General features: G+C 38.7%; 1 protein-coding gene across 3 annotated transcripts in view; it reads right to left on the bottom strand.

Moving 5' to 3' along the window:
- Positions 1-817: 817 nt before the first annotated feature.
- The window catches only part of RGPD4 (RANBP2-like and GRIP domain containing 4), a 31,467-nt gene continuing 11,343 nt past the window's right edge, over positions 818-20,941 (bottom strand). Inside the window, exons 18-29 of one of the 3 annotated variants that reach the window (XM_009276097.2) lie at positions 20,720-20,817; positions 15,583-20,176; positions 14,467-14,544; positions 9,932-10,099; positions 8,347-8,439; positions 7,248-7,441; positions 6,491-6,719; positions 5,868-5,966; positions 5,559-5,701; positions 3,691-3,964; positions 3,207-3,541; positions 818-1,397 (exon numbers count right to left, since the gene is read on the bottom strand). In XM_009276097.2, coding sequence (XP_009274372.1) covers positions 1,092-1,397; positions 3,207-3,541; positions 3,691-3,964; positions 5,559-5,701; positions 5,868-5,966; positions 6,491-6,719; positions 7,248-7,441; positions 8,347-8,439; positions 9,932-10,099; positions 14,467-14,544; positions 15,583-20,176; positions 20,720-20,817 — 6,611 coding nt within the window. In that variant the 3' untranslated portion in view covers positions 818-1,091. Of the gene's footprint in view, positions 1,398-3,206; positions 3,542-3,690; positions 3,965-5,558; positions 5,702-5,867; positions 5,967-6,490; positions 6,720-7,247; positions 7,445-8,346; positions 8,440-9,931; positions 10,100-14,466; positions 14,545-15,582; positions 20,177-20,719; positions 20,818-20,941 lie in introns of all 3 variants that reach the window. The other 2 variants (XM_019471225.1, XM_009276098.2) reach the window with 2 other exon arrangements.

The raw sequence follows: 20,941 nt of genomic DNA on the forward strand, positions 1-20,941 counted from the left end.
GCTGCGGCCGCGGCCTCCCTCTCCTGCTGCCTGCGGAGGGGGGCGCTAGGCCCCAGCCAAATCAGTTTTGTTACATTGTTTTACAGTCTAATGCTTCCGTAGGAGCTTTAGGGAAGAAGTACGCCTACTGTCCTTTAAAAATTACCTTAAAGCTGAATATATGTTACGTATTTCCAACTTACCGATCATAATGCCAAATTGGTTACCTAGAAAAAAACCTTGATAATGCCAGCATCTGCTGTAGAGTAAACTTTAAAAAACTCCACATTTATTCCTTCATATTCACAGCTAAGAGACAAAGTTCTAAAAGATAAAACAACCCTGTAACGTGTAAGCTACAGTAATTCAGTTGTGCAGCGAGGTCAGAGCAGTTCTGACTCCACGGGAAATGGAGCTAATAAACATACTGAGAAGACAGCAGTAGCAGTGGGTTATACGACAGCATTTCAGGTAACATCCCACTGTCAGGTAGATGGTTTTCACTAAACTAAGTCATGTAGAAATATTCTACATACAAAAAAGAAGTTAGTACGCTTCCCTAGCGAAGTACCAATCAAAACATTTAAGAGCTATTCTCTAGCTTTCAAGTACTGAAGTGCTAATTCAGAGACTTCACTTCAGACAGCACGAACCAGCATCTCTTTGCTAGCTCCCTCAGCCGGCTTCCTGCACAAAATACTAAGTTTCAAAGGCCTCCAGTTTACTGACCAGCAATTAGCACCTACAATTTCTATATTCAAAATTGAGATTTATGAGAGCAGGAAGCCAAATTATGCAAGTTTTTCTTTTTTAAACAAACCAGAGTGAAGACAAGACATTTATTTTAACAAGACTAAGATTTAATTTTTAAAATTTGACATTTAATACAAATATGTCAGGATAACACAAATACACCTGAAATATGCCAGTGTCTGAACTTTTTATTTAACATGCAAAAAAAATCAATTAGAACACATAAAAAACCCAACTGTAAGCTGTAATTTTACATTTATACATCAGAAGTGTCCATTTTAAGAAGTTGAAATAATTAGTCAATAATATCTAAATACCGATTTATACTGCTAGAACATCTGTATACTCAAAGCAATATTCTATATTTGCCCACAGTCTGTAATGACAATTCTTCCATTTACTAGCCCTTTAGGAGAACCAAAGGATTCAATCTTTTTCACAACATCCATTCCATCTTTCACAAACCCAAATACCACATGCTTGAAGTCCAAGTGTTCCGCTTTTTTAAGTGTTATGAAGAACTGAGAATTATTCGTATCCCTGCCCTTATTTGCCATTGACAACAATCCAGGACCAGTGTGTCTCACTTCAAAATTCTCATCTTCAAATGCGGTTCCATAAATTGACCGTCCACCTGTTCCATCATGGTTAGTTATATCACCTCCCTTAATAAAATAAAAAAGAGGGCACAGCATTAACTTACAAGTCCCAAAACATAAACCAACAGCACAACTATATTCCCTTTCAACAGTAAAGACTTTGGTTTGGAAGAAGGACTCATTCTTAGTTTTCACAAGTACTGTCTTTACTTAGACATAAGGCTTCCCAGCTTCAGCAGCTTTGTTCATGGTAATGGAAGCAGTAGTGGAAAGTTTATCCCTTGTTTATCCTAACACAGCATTTTATCTTCCTGCTCCACATGATGACCGCTCCTCTAGGCCTGTCTTTCCCGCAGCCTGCTTCCTGCATCACTGGGCCCTGATAGCCAGGACCTGCATTATCTTATTGAAGGCCTGTCCTTGCTTAGTCCTTGCAGGCACAGAATTGATCATCTGAAAAAGGTTAAGGTACCAACGATCAGTAATTTCTTGCTTCTGTGCAGGCAGCAGCATTTGCCACATTACTGCTTGTTTAGGAGAGGAGCTACTGCTAGTGAGCAGCATCTTTCATCTTTCTGCAAGGCAGCAAGCTTTGGCTCCTGATTATTTGACTGTACACATAAAGGTGACAGTATAGGTTATCGTATCTTTGAAGGCAAGTCTTAATTCTTATTGAAAAGCTTCTCACTGTACCTGGAGAAAGTTCAGGCAAAGCAGAGCAAACTTAGAATATACTAATTTCATGTGATAAAAGCTCACTTTTTGTCAGGGTATGCACGGTGCGGTTAACTGTTTTAAGAAAGTCTGCTCCTTATAGGATGTGGAATACCCCGAAACAAGCTTAAACCCTAAATGAGCAATGCTGCTTTCCTCATCAGAAAGGCACAACATTTTAACAAGAGAGCCATAAAGGGCATACTTCAGACACAGGTGATACCTAATCAAGAGACTGGGTAATTTTTTATTCTGGTGATAAGCCATTCATATATTACTGTCTACTTCCGAGTTTGTAGAAGGTCGTGCCTTGTCTTCCAGGATGTAGCGACATGCAGGAACATTAGTGTAGTGTGTAAGGAAGTTGGTTCATTCTGCCTGTTACAAGTCACTAAAACTCACTGAATTACTGATGAGAATTTTAAGAAAGGAAAGGTCTATCTGAGCTATGATCAATCTCCTAAGCCTTCAGCATTTATGAAGAGCTTGCTAGTGCTACCGAATGCACGCAGAGGTTTAAAACCAACACTGTCTACACAGGGGTTCAGATGCTCTGCAGGCTGATACTCTTGGTGAAAAAATTGAGTATTTTAAGCAACAGGCCACTGCATGATAATGAGATCTAGAAGACTTCTTTTAGATGGAGACTTGAGCATCTAAAATATTTGGCATATCAGTTTTACAGTGCACATTATCTGAAATACAAGGTGTACTTTAAAATGTAAAAGAAGCCTGGAAAGTAAGTGTTCTCAGCAGGTGAGCATACGGAAGTTCCTCTCTGTAGAGAGAGAAGGCTGAATGGTAGTTTTGGAAACCCCTACTTTCTTTTGGTGTTCCTGTTCAGCAACAGACCCCTTGTCCATTGTAAGAGGAGATCTCTATCTCCGTTTTTTTCTTCCACACTAACATGGCAGCACTAGGTAACACTAAAGCATCAGGCAGCTGGCAGACACAGGCAGAAAGCATTTGGCTTAGGGCGGCATGTGCTGCTTGCAGCATTTCTCATCTCCTTGTAGGGAAAGGGCAGATGAGAGTATCTTGCAGCATGGATTCATGCTGCCAACAAGAACGTGCTATCCTGTATAAGTTATTTTTTGAAGTGCCGTTGTTAGTTAAGATGCATCTCATTCTCTCAATGAAGAGCCTTCCTGTTATGCTTACCTGACACACAAAGTCAGTGACTATTCTGTGAAAGCTGGAGTTCTTGAATCCAAATCCTTTCTCTCCTGTGCACAGGGCCCTGAAATTTTCAGCAGTTCGAGGGACAATATTTGAAAACAGCTCCATGGTTATGTGTCCTAGAGGCTCATCATCAGCAGAAACTTCAAAATACACAACGGGGTTGGTATCCTTTGACAGTCCTGCTGCCAGAGATAAGTGTCCCTTCTGTAGTTCTGACAAGCTTAGCTGGCATTCTTCAAACCTCCTCTTGAAAGAATTGGCCATTTCTTGGCTTTTAAATCTGACTGCAAGTTGTTCCACTTTTACTTCACCATCTGAAAATAAATCCGAGAACAGGTTTCTTTAGTTCTATTCAGTACAGTCAGAAACAAATAGCTTTCGTCTTATATAATCTCCAGGGAAAAACAAAGCCACAGAAACTACAGACCACCTAGAACAAACAAAAAACACCTGAAAGACTCACCAGCATAATCTGTGGCTGTCCAAATTAAAGCATTGTTCGATGTATCAGAGGGCACTAAGTTCATTTCTTTGGTGATGACATGGTTTGCACAGACTTTAAGAACTTGGTCCCTTCTCATGAGGACTCTATAGTATTTCTTCTGTGTATGGAAGAGGATCTTTATCTCTCCAACACCCCGCTCCTTCCACTGAGTAGCATCTCTGTCCCACCTGTACAGTTTTGCCCTCTCTTTGAAGAGAATTTCTTCATCTTCTTCTCCAGATTTTACCTCCACCTAAAAAACAGCACAGTGCAGTACCTGTTATTTCCCAGAGAGCTGCTGTCACCAACGATATTAATAGTATTACATACACTTACGATGATTCTGACATATTACAATGGAAAATTAGTCGATGTGTTCCTTTCTCCAACACCATATTCATCAGACACCAAAATGAGTAAAACAGCTAGCCTTTTCAGAATTTAAAAGCCAAACCAATTCCACTGTTTGAGATCAATTATAGCAGTGCAACACTACTTTGCCATGCTGCATATGGTTTTTGGTGGGTTGTTTGTTGGGTTTTGCTTTGGGGGTGGTTTTTTTGTTTGTTTTTGGTGTTTTTTTTTTCTTCTTTAAAAAAAAAACCACTACCAAGTGTTCTGCCAAGTTTCCCAGGAAAGTTTCAGGTTTGGTGAATGATGTGCACACTGAGAAGTGAAGATATAGTACTATTACCATTCCAGGTGTTACCTTTTGAACACTGTTAAAGAACTTGATATTTGCATTTGAACAGAATAAACACCGAGTACAACAAACTGACACCTGACAGCCATATCTCCTCCTCGCTTTATGTATGCATATTACTGGCCTCTAACCTCCTTTAGTTAACACATCTTCCAGAGATAAGGAACACTTGAGCGAACTGGAGAAATACGTGACAAACAACTATTTGTGGAGGGAGAAATGAGACTGAAGAGAAGGAGCAAGTAAGGGAAGAAAGAAAACCATAGAAGTCATAATATGACACACAGATGAGCAAAGGCATACAAAGTTTTGAAGAAGGTGGTTGAAGGCATGTTACGAACTGCATCAGATTTGCTGTTCAAATTAAAGGACACTGCATACTGTTTATTTGTGCTCTATTTGTCTTGCTTAATAATTATACTAATCTGTAATTAAATTATATTATTTATATAAAAGCCAGATGATATGACTATAACATCAGAAAAGTTTGAAATGGTTATTAGGCACACTAAGGCTAAATACCAAATCAAGACATGAACTACTGTGTGAAGCCTCACTCAGTAAGTTATAAGGCTACCTTCCAAGTTGAAGGTTCTCCTCCTTGAAAAACAATTTATTTTCAAACTAACAAAGTTAGTTCCCTTAGCCTTCAGGTGAGGTTAATTGTACTACATCTTCACTGCTTAGTGATTCTAGAAATCTCTTGCCTAGCTTGGAGTAAAAATTTTAAGTTGGCATGGCTTTCACACAACTGAATCTACAAGTCATGGATACAAAGCCACAGCTGAGCTGTATTAGCACTAACAGTTACTCAGTTCCCCACCTTGGTTTCCAACTGTGCTATAATGAATCAGTTTTAGCTTTTACAAGTTATATGTTCCAATTTGCACACTGATCAACACTCAGTCAAGGTATAATGAAATAAACTTTCAAGATTTTAACTGATGCACCAGACACTTCCCCAGTGCTAAGCTGTACTAGGATTTAAAACAGCAGGTGTTTCTACATAGGCAGTGCAAGAAATACAGAACAAAGCACACAACACAGAAAGCAAAGTTGGTTAAGCAAAGCGGTTTTTAAAAACTTGCGGTGTTAGCAGACATGCTTGTCTTAATGTTGTTTTATATCCCAGAAGTCCCCTTACCTCTGGTAAAGACACAATTGGCTCAAAGTGGATATCATCACTATGTACCACCTCATCATCACTACCACCTTCATCTTCATCTGCTTTACAGGCTGTCTCTCCAAACACAGCTGCTCCTGTATTCGCCCATTTGAAGTTTCTATCTACAATTAAGATATTTACATTTTAAACTTTGTATTTTTTCTTCCGGACAAAAACTTGCAGAAAACTGTTGTTAACTGATCGATCAGTGGAAATTTGGTGCACAAAAGTTATACTGTATGAAGCAGAAGTCCAGCCGAGTGTCTGTCTTCGACAAGTTTAACTCACCTTTTGAACCAAAAGCAAAGTCTCCAGAGTTTTTGGAAGCCAGATCTGCAAATGACAAGCCTGCAGTATTGCCGAAACCAAATGAGACGATTCTGTTTTCTATCAAATAAGAGGGGAAAGTCAAAAGGTTTCTCTCAGCTTTTCTTAAAGAAAATGTGTTGAATGTTATGTAGTCACAAAAATAAACTGGAGAAGTCTCTACAGTATTTTCCTCTTCCAAGAAATTTAAAGTTTGCCTGCCACTTGTCATAATGACAGTCATTTATTATGGTTAAAAAAAAAGGACTCACGACAGATAGTTTCAGCATGCTACTTCTGTGCAGATCCACAGAGCTCTAAGTATTCATGTGGTATTTAACAGTAAACTAATGAAAGAAAGTACATCATGTATAAATTATGCAACAGACACTAGCATTGCTCTGTAGTAGTGCCATTTGAACACATCAGAATCTTATGCATATAATTATTTTAATCCCTAGTCACATTTTTACTAGATTGGTACTCATGCTTCTAATTCAGTATTGGTACTACTTCTCTGCAAGGCAGCAGCTACATTAGATAAGTATGCTTTTCTGTAGATTAGTTTAAGTACAAAAAAACCCAGAACATACTCCTGACCTTACCTTGTGTTGACTCTGAGCAGTCCGAATCACTTTTTTTAGTTGACAAGTCTACAGGTTTGTCATCAGCTCCTGATAAAGTCTGTGGTACATGCACAGTTTCTGTGGTGGAATCTGGTTCTTCATTGTTGGTAGCTGACTGGACAAATACTGTCACCTCACCAGTTGATGGAATAGGTACTTCCTCCTTACTGGTACAGACTAAGTCAGTTGAGCTTGTAACCTCATTCTCCTGAGATTAATGAAAAAAAAGTAAAGTAATAAGCAAATAAGCTAGAAGAGCCTAGTATACAAGCCATCTCCTCAGGAGACTGAGAAGAGTCATTTTAGGAAGAAAGGACACCAAGAAAAATCATTGTAAGCTTTCTGAAGTTTTTCATTACACTTAACATACATTGGACATTATTTTGACAAAGAGACTGAAGTATCTTTGAAGTAGGATGCTTTCAAAAAAAAAATACTGTTACTTTCTGAAATAAATTTAGTCCTTATACATACACATTAGGAGTGATTTTACTAGCCAAAGCAGTTTATACTTTATGAGAACAGCTGTACCTCCTTTCTCTTCCCAAGGAACTTAAGATCTAAGCTTCCGTTTCAGTGTTGGCAAAGACTTGAGGCACAGCCACAAAAGAGTCAAATAGTTTTTCACCACTGGATGTTTTAGTTCTCACAAGGTAAAAACTATGTAGTCTCATACATACGTGAAGTAATTGTACAACTTTAATGACAAAAAGTTTAGTAAAGATTTAGTTCTTACTTTTGTTTCTTGAATTTTAACTTCTGTCTGAAAGTCTTCTGGACTGTCATCCTCAGTATCACTGCTGACACCGCAGACAGATGTAGAAGGAACCTGCAGAGTTTCTGCTTTAGCTTTCTCCTCAGGAGCTGGTTTCTTTTCCCAAGCAGTAACACATTCTCTTTCACTGTCGAATTCATTTTTTCCTGTGATGCCTACTGCAAAAAATAAAAATTAGTGGAAAATAGCTGGAAAGGCAGCTAAATACTGGAGTATTTTTTGGCACCTACATTATAAAATAACCTCATGATAGCCAGAGCAAGTTGAAGTAAGATTTCAAGAGTTTTTCAAATAGCATTACTGTTTAAACAGTGGAAGCAAAGACTAACTTAACTCCACTTGGGGTGACTAGAATTGGAAGTTCATCATACTTGGTTTTCTATGGCTATCAGGGAATTTCCATGCAATGATGAAGAGTTCAATCTTGCAGCTGCCACTACTACTAGCTTCCTTCAGCATTTGCTCATATTTCAGATGGCTCAATATATACCACCTCTTTCTAGCACATATCCTCAAAAAAACCCCCAAACTTCACTTCTAGAAGTATCTACCTAGATTTTCAGTTATGCAACACTGAAGTCTGAGGCACAGCCAAAGTAGACATAAACATAAGCAGCAAATTTAATCTTCTACACCCGTATTTTTAGTATAAAGACCAAATACCTTTTTTTTTTTAAAATTGAACAATATTAACTTATAAGCTTAATTTAAATTGACTATCTGCAGAAGTAGCAAGTATTCACAGATGTAGACAACTTTTGTCTTGCACAGTATCATGCAAAGCTGAATTCTTCATGTTCAGGAACACACTTTGTTGTTCTCGTTTAGAGGCCACCTGAAATGTACATTTCTCATTCAGGTACCACTTCACTGCTAACTAACAGTTCAACATACTGAGCTTAAAGCTGTATTTTGAGATGCAGCTTTTCTGCTCCTAGCATCAGTGCTTCTAAAAACTATCTCGGGAAACATAAAATTCATCTTAGATCCCAAGTGTCCTTCAGATTTAAAGCTTAAAATTTCTTATATACTGAAACAAGTATTGTGTTTTAAGACATACCTTTTACAGGATCTTGCAATTTCTTTTTCTCTTCTGAATCACTGGGATACAGTCTTCCATTAAGTTTCTTAACAGCTGTTTCATAGTCTTCATCTTAAATATAGGAAACAAGCGTAAGTTCTCAGGCATCCTCTAAGTACAGAGGAGTCTGCTTCCGACTCACAAGCCTAGCAAGCATGCATAATTTTTGCTTATGTTTTAAGAGTTCCACAGGTCAGTAAGCTTTCACTTCCTATTTTGCATACATGTGCTTCAGCGTGCTATTGACACTTTTCTCAGCCTAGATTGTTATGGACATGTGGCACAGGTTTTGTTTTCAGAAAACATTTCTTGTTGAGTGATTTTATTAAGAGTACCACTAAACAGAATTGGGAAAGAAGACTGAAGATATTTTATATAAAAACTAGCAAGCTCAGATATTTGTGGGAGGGGGCTTCTCATCTCCCATTTTCTGTTTAATACAATGCTTCAGAACTTCCATTTAACATATTTGCTGCTGAATAAATTAAGAGTAATTTAGTTGCCTGCAATAAGATTTGATAAAAAGTATTTCCAGTTTTAGTGTTAGGAATTTGCTTCAGAAGAAAAATAAGCCATTAGTCTAGCATTTAGGGAACCTGAGTATGTTCCTTTTTGATAAAGGCTGCCTTGTATTTGTCTCTAAAAATAATTACATAAGTAAGCCTCTTGCTCAAATGAGACTAGGCTCAAACATTCGATTATTTAGTCTTACCTAACCAACTGCATTGGTAATATCAGTGTCAACACCCATAACATAGCAATACAAATTCCCTTTAGTCATTCCTGGGCCTCCATTGTACTATTCTGTCTTGAAGACCCGAGTGTACATCTTTGGGCATAAGGAAGATGACAGGATTATTTCCCATCAGTCCAAACAAAGATATTTGAGTGTCTAATGGTTTCAATAGTATTCATAGAACAATAGAGTATCTCAAGTTGGAAGGGACCCATAAGGATCATCGAGTCCAGCTCCCTGCTCCTCGCAGGACTACCTAAAACTAAACCATATGATTAAGAGCATCATCCAGACACTCCTTGAACTCTGACAGGCTTGGTGCCATGACCACTGCCCTGGGGAGCCTGTTCCAGTGACTGGCCACCCTCTCTGTGACGAACCTTTTCCTGATGTGCAATCTGAACTTGGTGCCAGTGACTGGCCACCCTCTCTGTGAAGAACCTTTTCCTGATGTGCAATCTGAACTTCCCCTGACACAGCTTCACTCTGTTTCCTCATGTCCTGTCGCTGGTCACCAAAGAGAGGAGATCAGCACCTCCTCCTCCGCTGCCCCCCTTGAGGAAGGTGTAGAGTGCCATGAGGTCACCCCTCAGCCTTCTCTTCTCCAAGCTGAACTAACCAAGTGACCTCAGCCGCTCCTTGTAAAGTCTTGCCCTTGAGGCCTTTCACCATCCTGGTCGCCCTCCTCTGGACACACTCTAATAGGTTGATGTCCATTGAGGCTCCCAAAACTGCACACAGTACTCGAGGTGGGGCCACACCAATGCAGTGTATTACACCTTTTCCCCACAAAAAGGCAACACAAAGATCAGCTTTGGCACTCCTTACCATCATCCTCGTCGCTCACATATCCAGGCTTATTCTTGTAACAGAAGAATGTTGAAGGTAGCTTGAGAAAGCCAGCGAGAGCTCTCTGTTCAGGGGTAGGTGTTAACTCGTAAACTATTATAACCTCATCAGATGGAAGACCGTCTTCTGACATTGCTGTCTTCTCAGCTTTTTTACAGAAATTGAACAAACCATTAAAATGGAATAGTTTCAGAACAGGGAATATCATTAACCCCACATTGCCATTATTACAGAACTGAATTAGTTCTAATGCAGTTACAAACACATTTGGAGCCTACATGTTTTCTGTTGATCCCCAGGAAGCAAAAAATCAAAGTTACAGAATGCTAGGACAGAGCATCCTGTTAAAACTTAAGAAATTCTAACCTGCATGCCCAACTACATACTGTTCTATTGCCTATGAAATTCAAGTATCAGAACAGAAACAGGGCTGCATCTTTGTATTGTTACAAGGATTATTTAATTAAGTCCTCACATCAAACAAAATACAACTATGGAGAAGAGGGATATAGGTGTCATCTAGAGGTAGAGAGGCAAACTTCAGGCCTGAAAAAAGAAAAAGTGAAGTTGTCTACAGGAACATGTCCTACTGAATTGCTTAAAGTGCTTTAAGTTCTAGAAAATATTAAACAGCAACTGAATAGAACTTATTTCATATTACCTACGGGAAATTTGAGCTTTTTATTAGCTAATCGCAATTTACCATAATAGCCACTGAGAAACTTTTATTGTTACAGAAGTAAAATATTGCTTTCAGCCTATTTAACTAGCCTTTTCAGCAAGGACAAATACCACTATCAATTTTATTATATAGCTTTTTCTCCTCTTCCCTTCAACATTATGTTGTCGATTCCACTTGTATGGAAAGAACAGAGCATAATCAAAGGTTAAAGCTGAAAGCACAGCCTAGAGCAAACTGCAGAAAAACATATGGCTATAAGAACAGACAGACAGGTTTGGAAACAAAGATTTGAGTTTATTATGAGAGAATGGAAGCAAAGAGGGAGGATATACCAGTTTAGGCATCCTGTATTGTTTGGTTGGGGTTTTGTTTGTTTGGGTTTTAGTGTTTTGAGAGAGGGATTTTGGGGGTAAAGGTGTGAGAAACAAATGTTAACTATTTATAAGAATTACCCCATAAGTACATCAATATCCACGCATCAGCTGTTTCTAAGAACAATTTAACTGCTTTAGTAAGTCAACCTACTTGTTAATATTCTCCAGGTTTGAGTTAAACCAGTCAGCAGAATTTGAAGGGTGCTCTCAAAAGCTCACTGTTCTTTTCATTAGAAAATATTTGTTAAGTTTGTGGCACAATGTAGTCAGTGGGAACCTAAAGCTTCAGTTAGGAACCAGACTACTACTCGGTTCCTGAGGAACACTGATTTTCCTGCTCATGCAATTTGATATTCATTATTGCAAGAGGAGACAAGGACAGAAGCGTAATGTTTATAGACATACTCCTTGATCCTCTGACACAACTGAGACACTAAAATAAATCTGCTTTTTAAAAGTAGTTTTCCCACTAGTATCTTCCAGTAGATTAAGAGCAATATAAAGTAGTAGAGTAAAAGCAAAATCCAAAGTACTAGTTCAAATTTAAGTCTTTTTTTGAAGTGTTCCCTCCCCAACCTTTGCCCCAGTTGACTCTCCCTTTGATTACAAGTTAATCATTTCAGGCATTCATATACCAGAGAGTAGCTCAAACCCATTATCAGCACATAGAGTCTTGTAGAGTAATCCTTTTTGCTCACTTTTTTAAAATCTCAATAGCTCTTCTGAGCCTGCATAAAGTAAATGTATGATAAAATTCTTGAACAGCAAATTTCTAAGTTCATATCATGACAGCAGGCTACAGACGTTTTCATGTATTTTCTCAGAATCTTATGCAAAAAAACTCACTAACCCTAGCTGATTTAAGAATTAGGAGTACATCTAGTACCACGTTATCAAGATACATAGGTATCCTGCATATTAGCATGTGTTTTATTCACTCCAATTAATTAAGCAAGTGTCTCAATTGGACTCAGTAAGTTTGCACCAAGTTCACCACAGAGGTTTAAATATGGAGTATTTAGTCTTACAGCCATTAAAGGTCACAGCAAAAAATAGCTTTCCTTAGGATTAGAGAATTTACAAAAATGTATCTTTGACAAAAAAAAAAAAGAATTCTTCCAAAGTCAGTCAGGTAGATGGCAAAAGTGTGAGCTTCCTTTAACCTGAGCACTATAAAGCTAGCTAGAAGACCCTGGCAACAGAGGATATAGTCCACCATATTCGAAAGACAGCATTCCCAAAGAATTATCATGCAGTCTCTCTCAGTAGCCTTTGTGCAAAGTAGCTGAATAAGAGAAATACATTAAAAAGTCACTTCAGATGAATCCATAGGTAAAGTTCTCCATGAAGTTGATCTGTCAAACACTGGATTAAGATTCTAGTGTTCCAAACATCCACTCAAAGTGACAAAAGGGTTCAACAACAAAGATTAAGATTACAACATGTATTTGCCCTCAGAATATTAAGACTGAGCAAGATGTTCATTGGTTCTGTTAAGTCAGTTTCTACTCACCCTCCCCACAAGAAAATTAACTTCTCTTATTAAAAAAATGCTGCAAACAGCTTAAATATTTCTTCACAGGCAGCCATGAAAACAAAGAGCCATGCATACATAGAATATATTCTTAAAAGACTGTTGGTTTTGTGATAATAGAACTTTCTATTCAGGGGAAAAAATCCACACAAAACACTGTTAGTATATGGAAGAAACAAAATAAAGAACAATACCATGCACAACAGTTCTTTTCACTGGTGTATTATATTTTTGCTTTTGTTTCAACTGACATTAAGACCAGGTAGGCCTAAATATCTAGCTAGTCACAATACTGATTTTTTTTTTTTCATGCATGTATCAGTGAATATCTTCTGGATATCAGAGAAAAGCACCAGAGTTTAAACATTAATGCATGTAACTGATACAGTAACATGCAATTGAGATAACTTTGATTTAGACTTGTAAAGCATTTATAAAAAGCTCATGACCTGACCTGAGAAAAACTTAAGTACTTTTGCATGGAGGTGCAGAACTACTATGAGGTTAAATTTCTTTTGATTGTTGCACTAGCACAACTCAGAAGCCGGTCCCCATGAGAAAGCCTCAGATTATATTTGCATTGGGTAGGCTTGAAAACCTAATTTAGAAAGGACTTCTCAAAGTAATTTGCTATTAAGTCAATGCTCAAAACAAAGCCACCAAAAAGCTACACTGAAGACAATTATCAACTGTAAATAAATCATTAAGTATATAATCATATGCTAGTTATCAGAAAAGCAGAAGTGAAGAACAGTCTGAAGTACCAGGAAGGCATATTTTGTTTGGCTGGTTTTTTTTAAATATACACACACACCCTCACACACCCCCAATATAAAAACAGGATCAATTTGAGGTAGCAAAAGTTCTCGCATGTATGCATTGGCACAGAATGCTTAATCGCTTTCCATTGAATGATTAAAAGAAAACCGAGTTGTTAATAAACTCCATGGACAGGGATGCCTAAAAACATGGAACAGTTGACTTTAGATCATATATACAGGAGTTCAGTGTTTAAATAAAAACAGTTTCTCTAGAAATACGATTTTGGGAAAACGTTTGGAATGACATTTTTAAACAATGTAAGACACTAACATTAGAAGACTGTCTTGTGCAGACTAGAATAAAAATTTGCTTTTTAAAATTAAAATGCTGTTGAACTGTGTAAGTTGAGTATGCTTACAGCAAGCATACTTGCAAGAAGCACCGTTAGTAACATCTTATAATGACATATAATCAAACTATAAGCCATAACAGTTTTGGTTATACGTTCTGAATGTAACCAAATTGGTTACTCAGCAAAAGTTTTCTGACCAGCTAAGGTGGACTTCATATTATACATGAAGTATATACACATAAGCAGTAGCTAAGGAGTTGGCTCTCTCATTTCTGTGAGCTCCTTGTTTTTAAAAGCACGGTAATTACCATATTGATAATCGGGAAACTGAATTGGACATTTCCAACGGAGAGGCTAAATACATTCAAGCGTTTTACTGGATAACCTGTCTTGAGATCTTCAAGCATATTACATTGAAGTGGAAGACCTCAGGTACTAAGAGGTGTACTCTCTAAAACTAACAGGAGAATTTAATTTCTTTAGAAGAGGGGAATTTTAGAGATCCAGTGTGCATGTTCAGTAAAACTGTGATGGAGAAGTGCAAGGCAGATACCCTCAGAAAATAAGGCAAACAGAAGCCAAAAGCTTAAACAGGGTCATCCATTGTGCTAGCTCATATTAACACACTAAGGGCTAGAGACATTCTTCAATAGGACAAATACAGTAGTCAGACAGACAATTTTGAAGTACTCTTCTTCAGCATGCATGTTAATTATAAGGATTACTGAGCCAACTGCTTTGCCACAGTTGGGTTACCATCCATGCCTGCTAAAGTGTTTTTATCACACGTTCAGTGCAGTATGTAAATACCTTTACTATCAGGTTGCAAGGAAGATGAGCTTGTCCAAAAGGCCATTGGATTAGATTTAAAAAGGCTAAAATTAAATCCTAAAAAAAAATAAATTGTTTGGATATAAGTGTGTACCTGGAATTTTAAAAGGGTAAGACAGACTTATGTATGTTCTGGAAGCATTCCGTAGTCATATTTCACAGTAGGAAATTTCATCTGTTAATTCTGCACAAGCTTATCCAACCCACGTGACTAGGCTGCAGCTATCATCTTCTGCCACATCACTTTATTATACTTCAGTTAATAAACAGACAGTATGTCTTCATAATTCTGAGACTACTATGTAAATTAAAACTATCAACCAATTAAACAGTCTTGCACTGACGGGAAGCAGCACATGAAGCCTTCAAAGAGAAGCACTCTACCATTAAAATGCCAGTAAATCCCATTCTTCTCACAAAGACACTTCAGCACGTTATAGTGGTCATGTCGCAGACACAACTTCTGCAAGCACATCATTTTCAGACAGTGTCAGAAACTGTGTAACTAAGGATGTAATCACATGATCTCTTTTCAGGCTAAGGAAAGAGGCTAACATCTGGTGTTATTTAAGCTACACATGTGAAATTGCAGAGGCCAATAATTAAGACTTTAAACAAATGTATAGAGAGTAGTTTTAGAATACGCACCTGTTCAATCATGGGGGTAATTCAAATTTTAGCTGAAGCATACATTTGCTGTTCTCACACTTTACCACTCAGAGCAAAGGCCCAGGTACATACACTACCAACCTAACCACCTATTTAAGTCTCAAAAAGTGAATTCACAAGCTCCTTCTTTAAGCACTTAAGTCTGAGATTCAAGTACAGCACTTCAGAGTTATAGGGGATTTCAGGTAGGAGCTTTCTCACTAATCAACAAAACTCCATCCTGCATCACACACTTTCATTTTTATATGAAAATAATTATGACTTAAAATTCACTCCTTTAGTTGAAACTCTTGAAGATGTGGGTACCCGCATTAGAACTGAAAGAAACTAGATATTAACGAGACAACAAAGAGTAATGAATAGCATAGAGATGACTGCTTAATAAGTTGCATAGTTGAATAAACTACTAGTTCAATTGACACTCACCTTTTTCCAGAATTCTAAATGAGAAGTTAGAGGGTCCATCTTGTGTTGAAGTAGGCAAGTTGTCTACCTTGCTGTCTAGAGGCTTCTGAAGAGCACTAGAGCTTTTTGGTGGTTCAGAGACTTCCAGTTCTTTCTCCACTGTGTTCTGAGACATTGGAATATGGTCTTCACTCTTTCTTGGAGGATTAAAGCTGAAGCCAAAGAGAGAACCAGTGGCTGAAGTATTTCCAAACGTGAATGTCTTTGACTTTTCATTACTGAAAATGCTCTTGACAGATTCAGATCCAAATACAAACTTAGGAGGAGAAACCACTGTTTTTGTTGGTGTTTCAGAAGTGTTTGACACCTCTGCAACCTCTACAGTTACATCAGAAGTATCATCACCATGGCTGAGGTCAGTTCTTTCTCTGGTAGTTTCTTCTAGTACAGCTACAGCGTTTTTACCACACGGAGATTCCTTTGGCGTATTGGCACGAGAAGAAAGAGGTGTTATCAGCGTGTCTCTCTCTTGGGCATGCTTTGCTTCATCAAAAATTTGCTTAAATGAGTCTGCAACATCTTGCAGCTTGAATCGCACAGCTAGAAGTTCTACTTTCCTTTCCCCATCTGCAAAGTCACATGCAGTCCATACCCATGCTCTATCGGATCCTTTCATTTGTTGCATATTCATATCTGGTGTTATTCTATGATTAGCACAGAGTTTTAGTACCTGGTCCCTTCTCATTACTATACGCACTTGTTTGTTGTCATAGTTCTGTAATATCTTGATATCCCCAATACCTCTCTCTTTCCACTGATTAGCATCTTTGTCATATCTGTAGAGCTTAGCTCTGTGACTGAAGACAACTTGCTCATTTTCCTCACCACTGGTCACTTCCACGAGGTCAGGCAGAGGCACCACAGGTTCAAAGTACTGCCCATCTCTCTCTTCTTCTTGAGTAACATCAGAATCTTCATCTGTGCCTACTGATGTTCTACTCTGGTTCTGTTTGGCAGGAGATTTGGATGGGCTCAAAGCAGATTTAAAGCTGAAACTAAAACCTGTGGTAGACTCTCCAAATCTAAACAGATTTTTCCTTACAGGGCTACTTGCAAGAGGTGATGCATATACAGAACTACTTACACTATCATCCAATGCTTCTTCACGCAAGTCATAGTTATCCCATTCCAGAGTAGGCCCAGTACTTTCAGCATGCGGCTTTATAACCAGATCAGAAGTACTACTGGCACAAACAGAGTTTACATTTTCCTCTTCTGACAGTTTAGTTTTGTCATCTGTCAGAAATGTTTTGAGATCCTTTAAGCCACACTTCATTTCTTCTGCTTTCTGTATAAGTTGAGCTGTCCTACCTGTATCAACAAGTTTATGGGGTGTCTGCAGTGGTATATCTAGTAGCAGCCTCTGACATTCTTCAAACTTCTGTTTGAACTCCTCAGCCTGCTCTGGTGTCTTAAATTTTGCTGCCAGATGTTCCAACTTTGCATCACCATCAGAGAAGTCATTGGCCATCCACATCCATGCTTTGTCTGAGCCAGACAGCTGTTTCAAGTTCATTGTTGTTGTTATCCAGTGATTTGCACACACCTTTAGTACCTGCTCACGCCGCATTAATATTCTTACTTTGCCGTTAACTTCATTTTTAAGAATCTTCAGGTTGCCCACCCCACGTTCTTTCCACTGGCTTGTTTCTGGATCAAACCTGAACAGCTTTACTCTTTGAGAGTATAACACTTTCTCATCTTCCTCTCCTGTAAATGGTTCTACTTTTTCAGGCATCTGAACTATAGGTTCAAAATGGATGTCATCACTGTCCTCTGTCTTATACACATCATCATCCTTCTCACCAAGGTCAGCAGATGTGTTTGCTTTGTGATCTATTTTAGAATCCTGTGAAGAAAACAACTTTTCACCTGCACCTGAAAAGCCTTTGAAGTTAGGGTCTTTTTTGCCAAACTGAAAGCCTTCTTCCCCGTGAGTACTTTTTGCAAGCTCGGCAAAAGTAAAAGTGCTGCTATTTTGCCCAAAAACAAAGTCACCTTTCTCCTTGTTTGCTGTTTCTTGAAATTGGAATGCAATTCCGCTATCTGAAGGCAGTTCCTTTTTGTCTTTTTCATCAATGCTTTTTAAGCTGCCAGTTGTACACTCTTTGGATGGCTCATCTTTCTTAGTGGTATTTTTACTGGACTCCTGTATCCCAAATTTAAATCTGCCTGGAGGCACTGGCATTGAAAAGCTAAATCCTTCCTTTGGAGACTTAGCTTCAGTATCAGAAGGAATCTGAAATGTAAATGATGGTGTCTTGCCTTGCTCAGCATGACCAAACTTAAAGCCCTTTTCTAAGAAATCACACTTAAAGCCTGTTCCCAACTGTCCTACACCAGGTTCAGATAATTTACTTTTCAAGCCAAAAGCAGGAGTTGACGAAGCATCACCAGCAGGCTTACCAGATGGATTTGGTGTTTGGCAGGCTACGCAGACTGGTGAAGAGCCTTTGTTCCTCACAAGACAAGTACTACAATCCCACTGCCCTTCCTTTTTAGTAAAAAGCCCTTCAAATCCATTTTTCTGTGGCTTACTTGCATCAGCAATGGAACCAAACCTGGGAGCAGGGGATGCCTGAACAGTAGGTATAGGCACATTTGGCTGACTTTGCAAGTTAGGATTCTGACAAGAACGACAGTTCGCATCTTTTGCTTCATTTTGGACTAGGCACACAGAGCAGTCCCACTGACCTTCTTTTTTAGAAAAAGCAGTCCCCAAGTCATTTTGAATAGCCTTTGGAGCAATTGCTTGGCCAAGTTTAAAGGAAGTTTGTTGACCAGATGCCGCTGTATTAGTTTTGTTTGGATTCTGGCAGGCAACACACTTGGAGGCAGTGGGTTTGTTTCTTACTAAACAGACACTGCAGTCCCACTGACCTTCCTTTTTAGCAAAAGCAGATCCAAATCTGTCCTGCACAGTGTTACCACTGGCTTTGAAACTTGCAGCAGAGTCAGTTAATGGGGTGCCATGTGTTTCCCACATATCTGGATTTGGACTTTGACACGATACACAATTCTTTGCAGTTGCTTCATTTGGAACTAAACATACTTTACACTCCCATTGATCCTTCTTCAAGAGATGCTGCCCAAACCTACCAGAATAGGTTTGCGGGGCTTCCTTTCCAAATGAAAAAGTGGTAGGGCCAGACGCAGTTGTAGCTGTAAGGCCGCCTTTGCTATCAGATTCACTGCTCACCCCATCTTTCGGGAACTGAAAGTCGAAGTTCAGGGTCCCAGAAAAGGATCTGCTCGGCTCCTTGATGTCCTGATTTGTTGTTTCTCTTGCAGTCCCACTACTCTGAGTCACGGATGTGTCAACATTTGATCCCAAGGTTTTTAAAATATCCTGTGCCTCCTCAAACTTACTTTTGAAAAGCATTGCTTCCTCAGGTGTTTTAAATCTAATTGCAAGCTGTTCTGGTTTTGGCAACTCGTCTGCATAATCTAAAGCATGCCATACAAATGACTTATCTGATGCAGCATTTGGAGTTAATTTCATATCAGTATTTATGTAGTGATTTGCACAGATTTTCAGCACTTGGTCCCGTCTCATTAAGAGACGAAATTTGCCAGACACTTTATGTTTCAGTATTTTCACATTTCCAATACCCCTTTCTTTCCATTCTTTAGATTCTGCATCAAAACGAAAGAGCTTGGCCCTGTTGCAGAAGAATTCTTCTTCATCTTCCTCACCTGTCTTTACTTCAATCTTGTCAGGGAGTGGCACCACAGGATCAAAATGAGGACCATCATCATCCTCATCTCCACCATGGGTGCTTCCTCCCTCTGTTTCATGACTTCTATTGGCCAAATCCGAATTTGAAGTCATAAATACAGGCTTGCTTGGTTCTTGGACACTAAACATATCACTCTTCTCAAAACCCAGGTTTTTGTGTGCATTTTGTCCCATGTTTTCTCTAAAAGAGTTGCTTGGCATATGTTTATTGCTAAAATTGAAGAGATTTCTTTGATTATTTGTGTGATCGTTAACTGGTTTTTGTTCGATGTATCTATCATCCTGTAAAGGTTTATCAGGTGCCAGAAGGCCCAAGAGGCTTTCGCTGCTATTAAAAGCTGCATTAGCAGGCTGCACTGCAGCTTGAAGAGAAGAAAAGGTAAAGTCTCCATCATTAGACTTGAAGTTAGTGTTGAATTTAAAAGTTGTTGGCTGACTCGACTGTGCTGGTGTTGGCAGAGATGTTTTTGAAGCTTCTGCTGTTCCTGGCTGTTCAAATTTAGATTTCGGAAATTCTATCACTTTTGATTCTGCAGGCTTTAAAGTCGGTGGCGCGACTGAAGGCTTTGTGAAATAGCCTGGTTCAGGCAATGGTGGATTTGTACTTGCCTGCGGAACACTGTAATTGTAGTAATCATCACCCCTACGAGGAGAAATGAGTGCAGTAGCAGAGGAATCAAAACGCAGAGGTGTGCCATATATTTCTTGGGAAAACATACAGGCAGAAGTGTTTTGCAGAGGTGGTGTATGCATCGGTTGTTGGTAAGCGTATATATGCTGCTGAGGTGTAAGTCGGTTCATGCCATAGACAGGAGCCTAAAGAGTGAGCAGAAAGCAATTGCTTTGCTTATTACGGTAACACAGAGGACAAAGTCTTACTGTGCTGAAGCCCACATAACATGTACTCTTAAAAGCAGGGCATACTTTCATAGAAAGTTTGAATCTAAACTAATTTTAACTTAGTTTAAACCGATTACTTTAAATCTTGAAGGGCATCTGAAAACAAACATTGGAAGAGTGGCCCAAGATGAGTGGGTTGGTTTTTTATGAAAAAAGCCTTGAAAACCCCATTCTCTTTTGCCATCTACTTTGGGAGAAAAAAAAAAATTAAATGCTATCACACATACCCTGTAGGGGACATGTACTAACATATTACAGACATATTTTGCTGGCTTTTCCTCCTAAACCCCACATCCCAAAAATTAGGCAGAAAGATAAATTACCAGCATATCCCTGGCAGTACAAGTTTACCAAATACTATATAAGGAACTGCAATTACATCCAACTATGTATAGAATCAAAAGCAGTCACTTTCAGTAGATCATTGGAAGTAGCTTAAGTGGATAGATTTGTTCTCACCTTTGTTGGTGTTACATTGGTCGCGGCAGTTCTGAGGAGATACTGAGAGTTATAGGCAGGTGACTGGCTGTAGTAAACAGACGGGCCAGTGGTAGCAACTAAAAAGGAACAGCAGGAAAACAGTTTATACTTGATTTTTTTGTTATTGTTGTTTTGAATGGACTTTCCCCTGCAATCAGTTTTCAATTGTGAATCATTAAAACATTTCTGCAATATTTTCAA

The sequence above is a fragment of the Aptenodytes forsteri genome, unplaced genomic scaffold (assembly GCF_000699145.1).
Source record: "Aptenodytes forsteri isolate BGI_AS27 unplaced genomic scaffold, ASM69914v1 Scaffold96, whole genome shotgun sequence".
Classification (NCBI taxonomy): Eukaryota; Metazoa; Chordata; class Aves; order Sphenisciformes; family Spheniscidae; genus Aptenodytes; species Aptenodytes forsteri.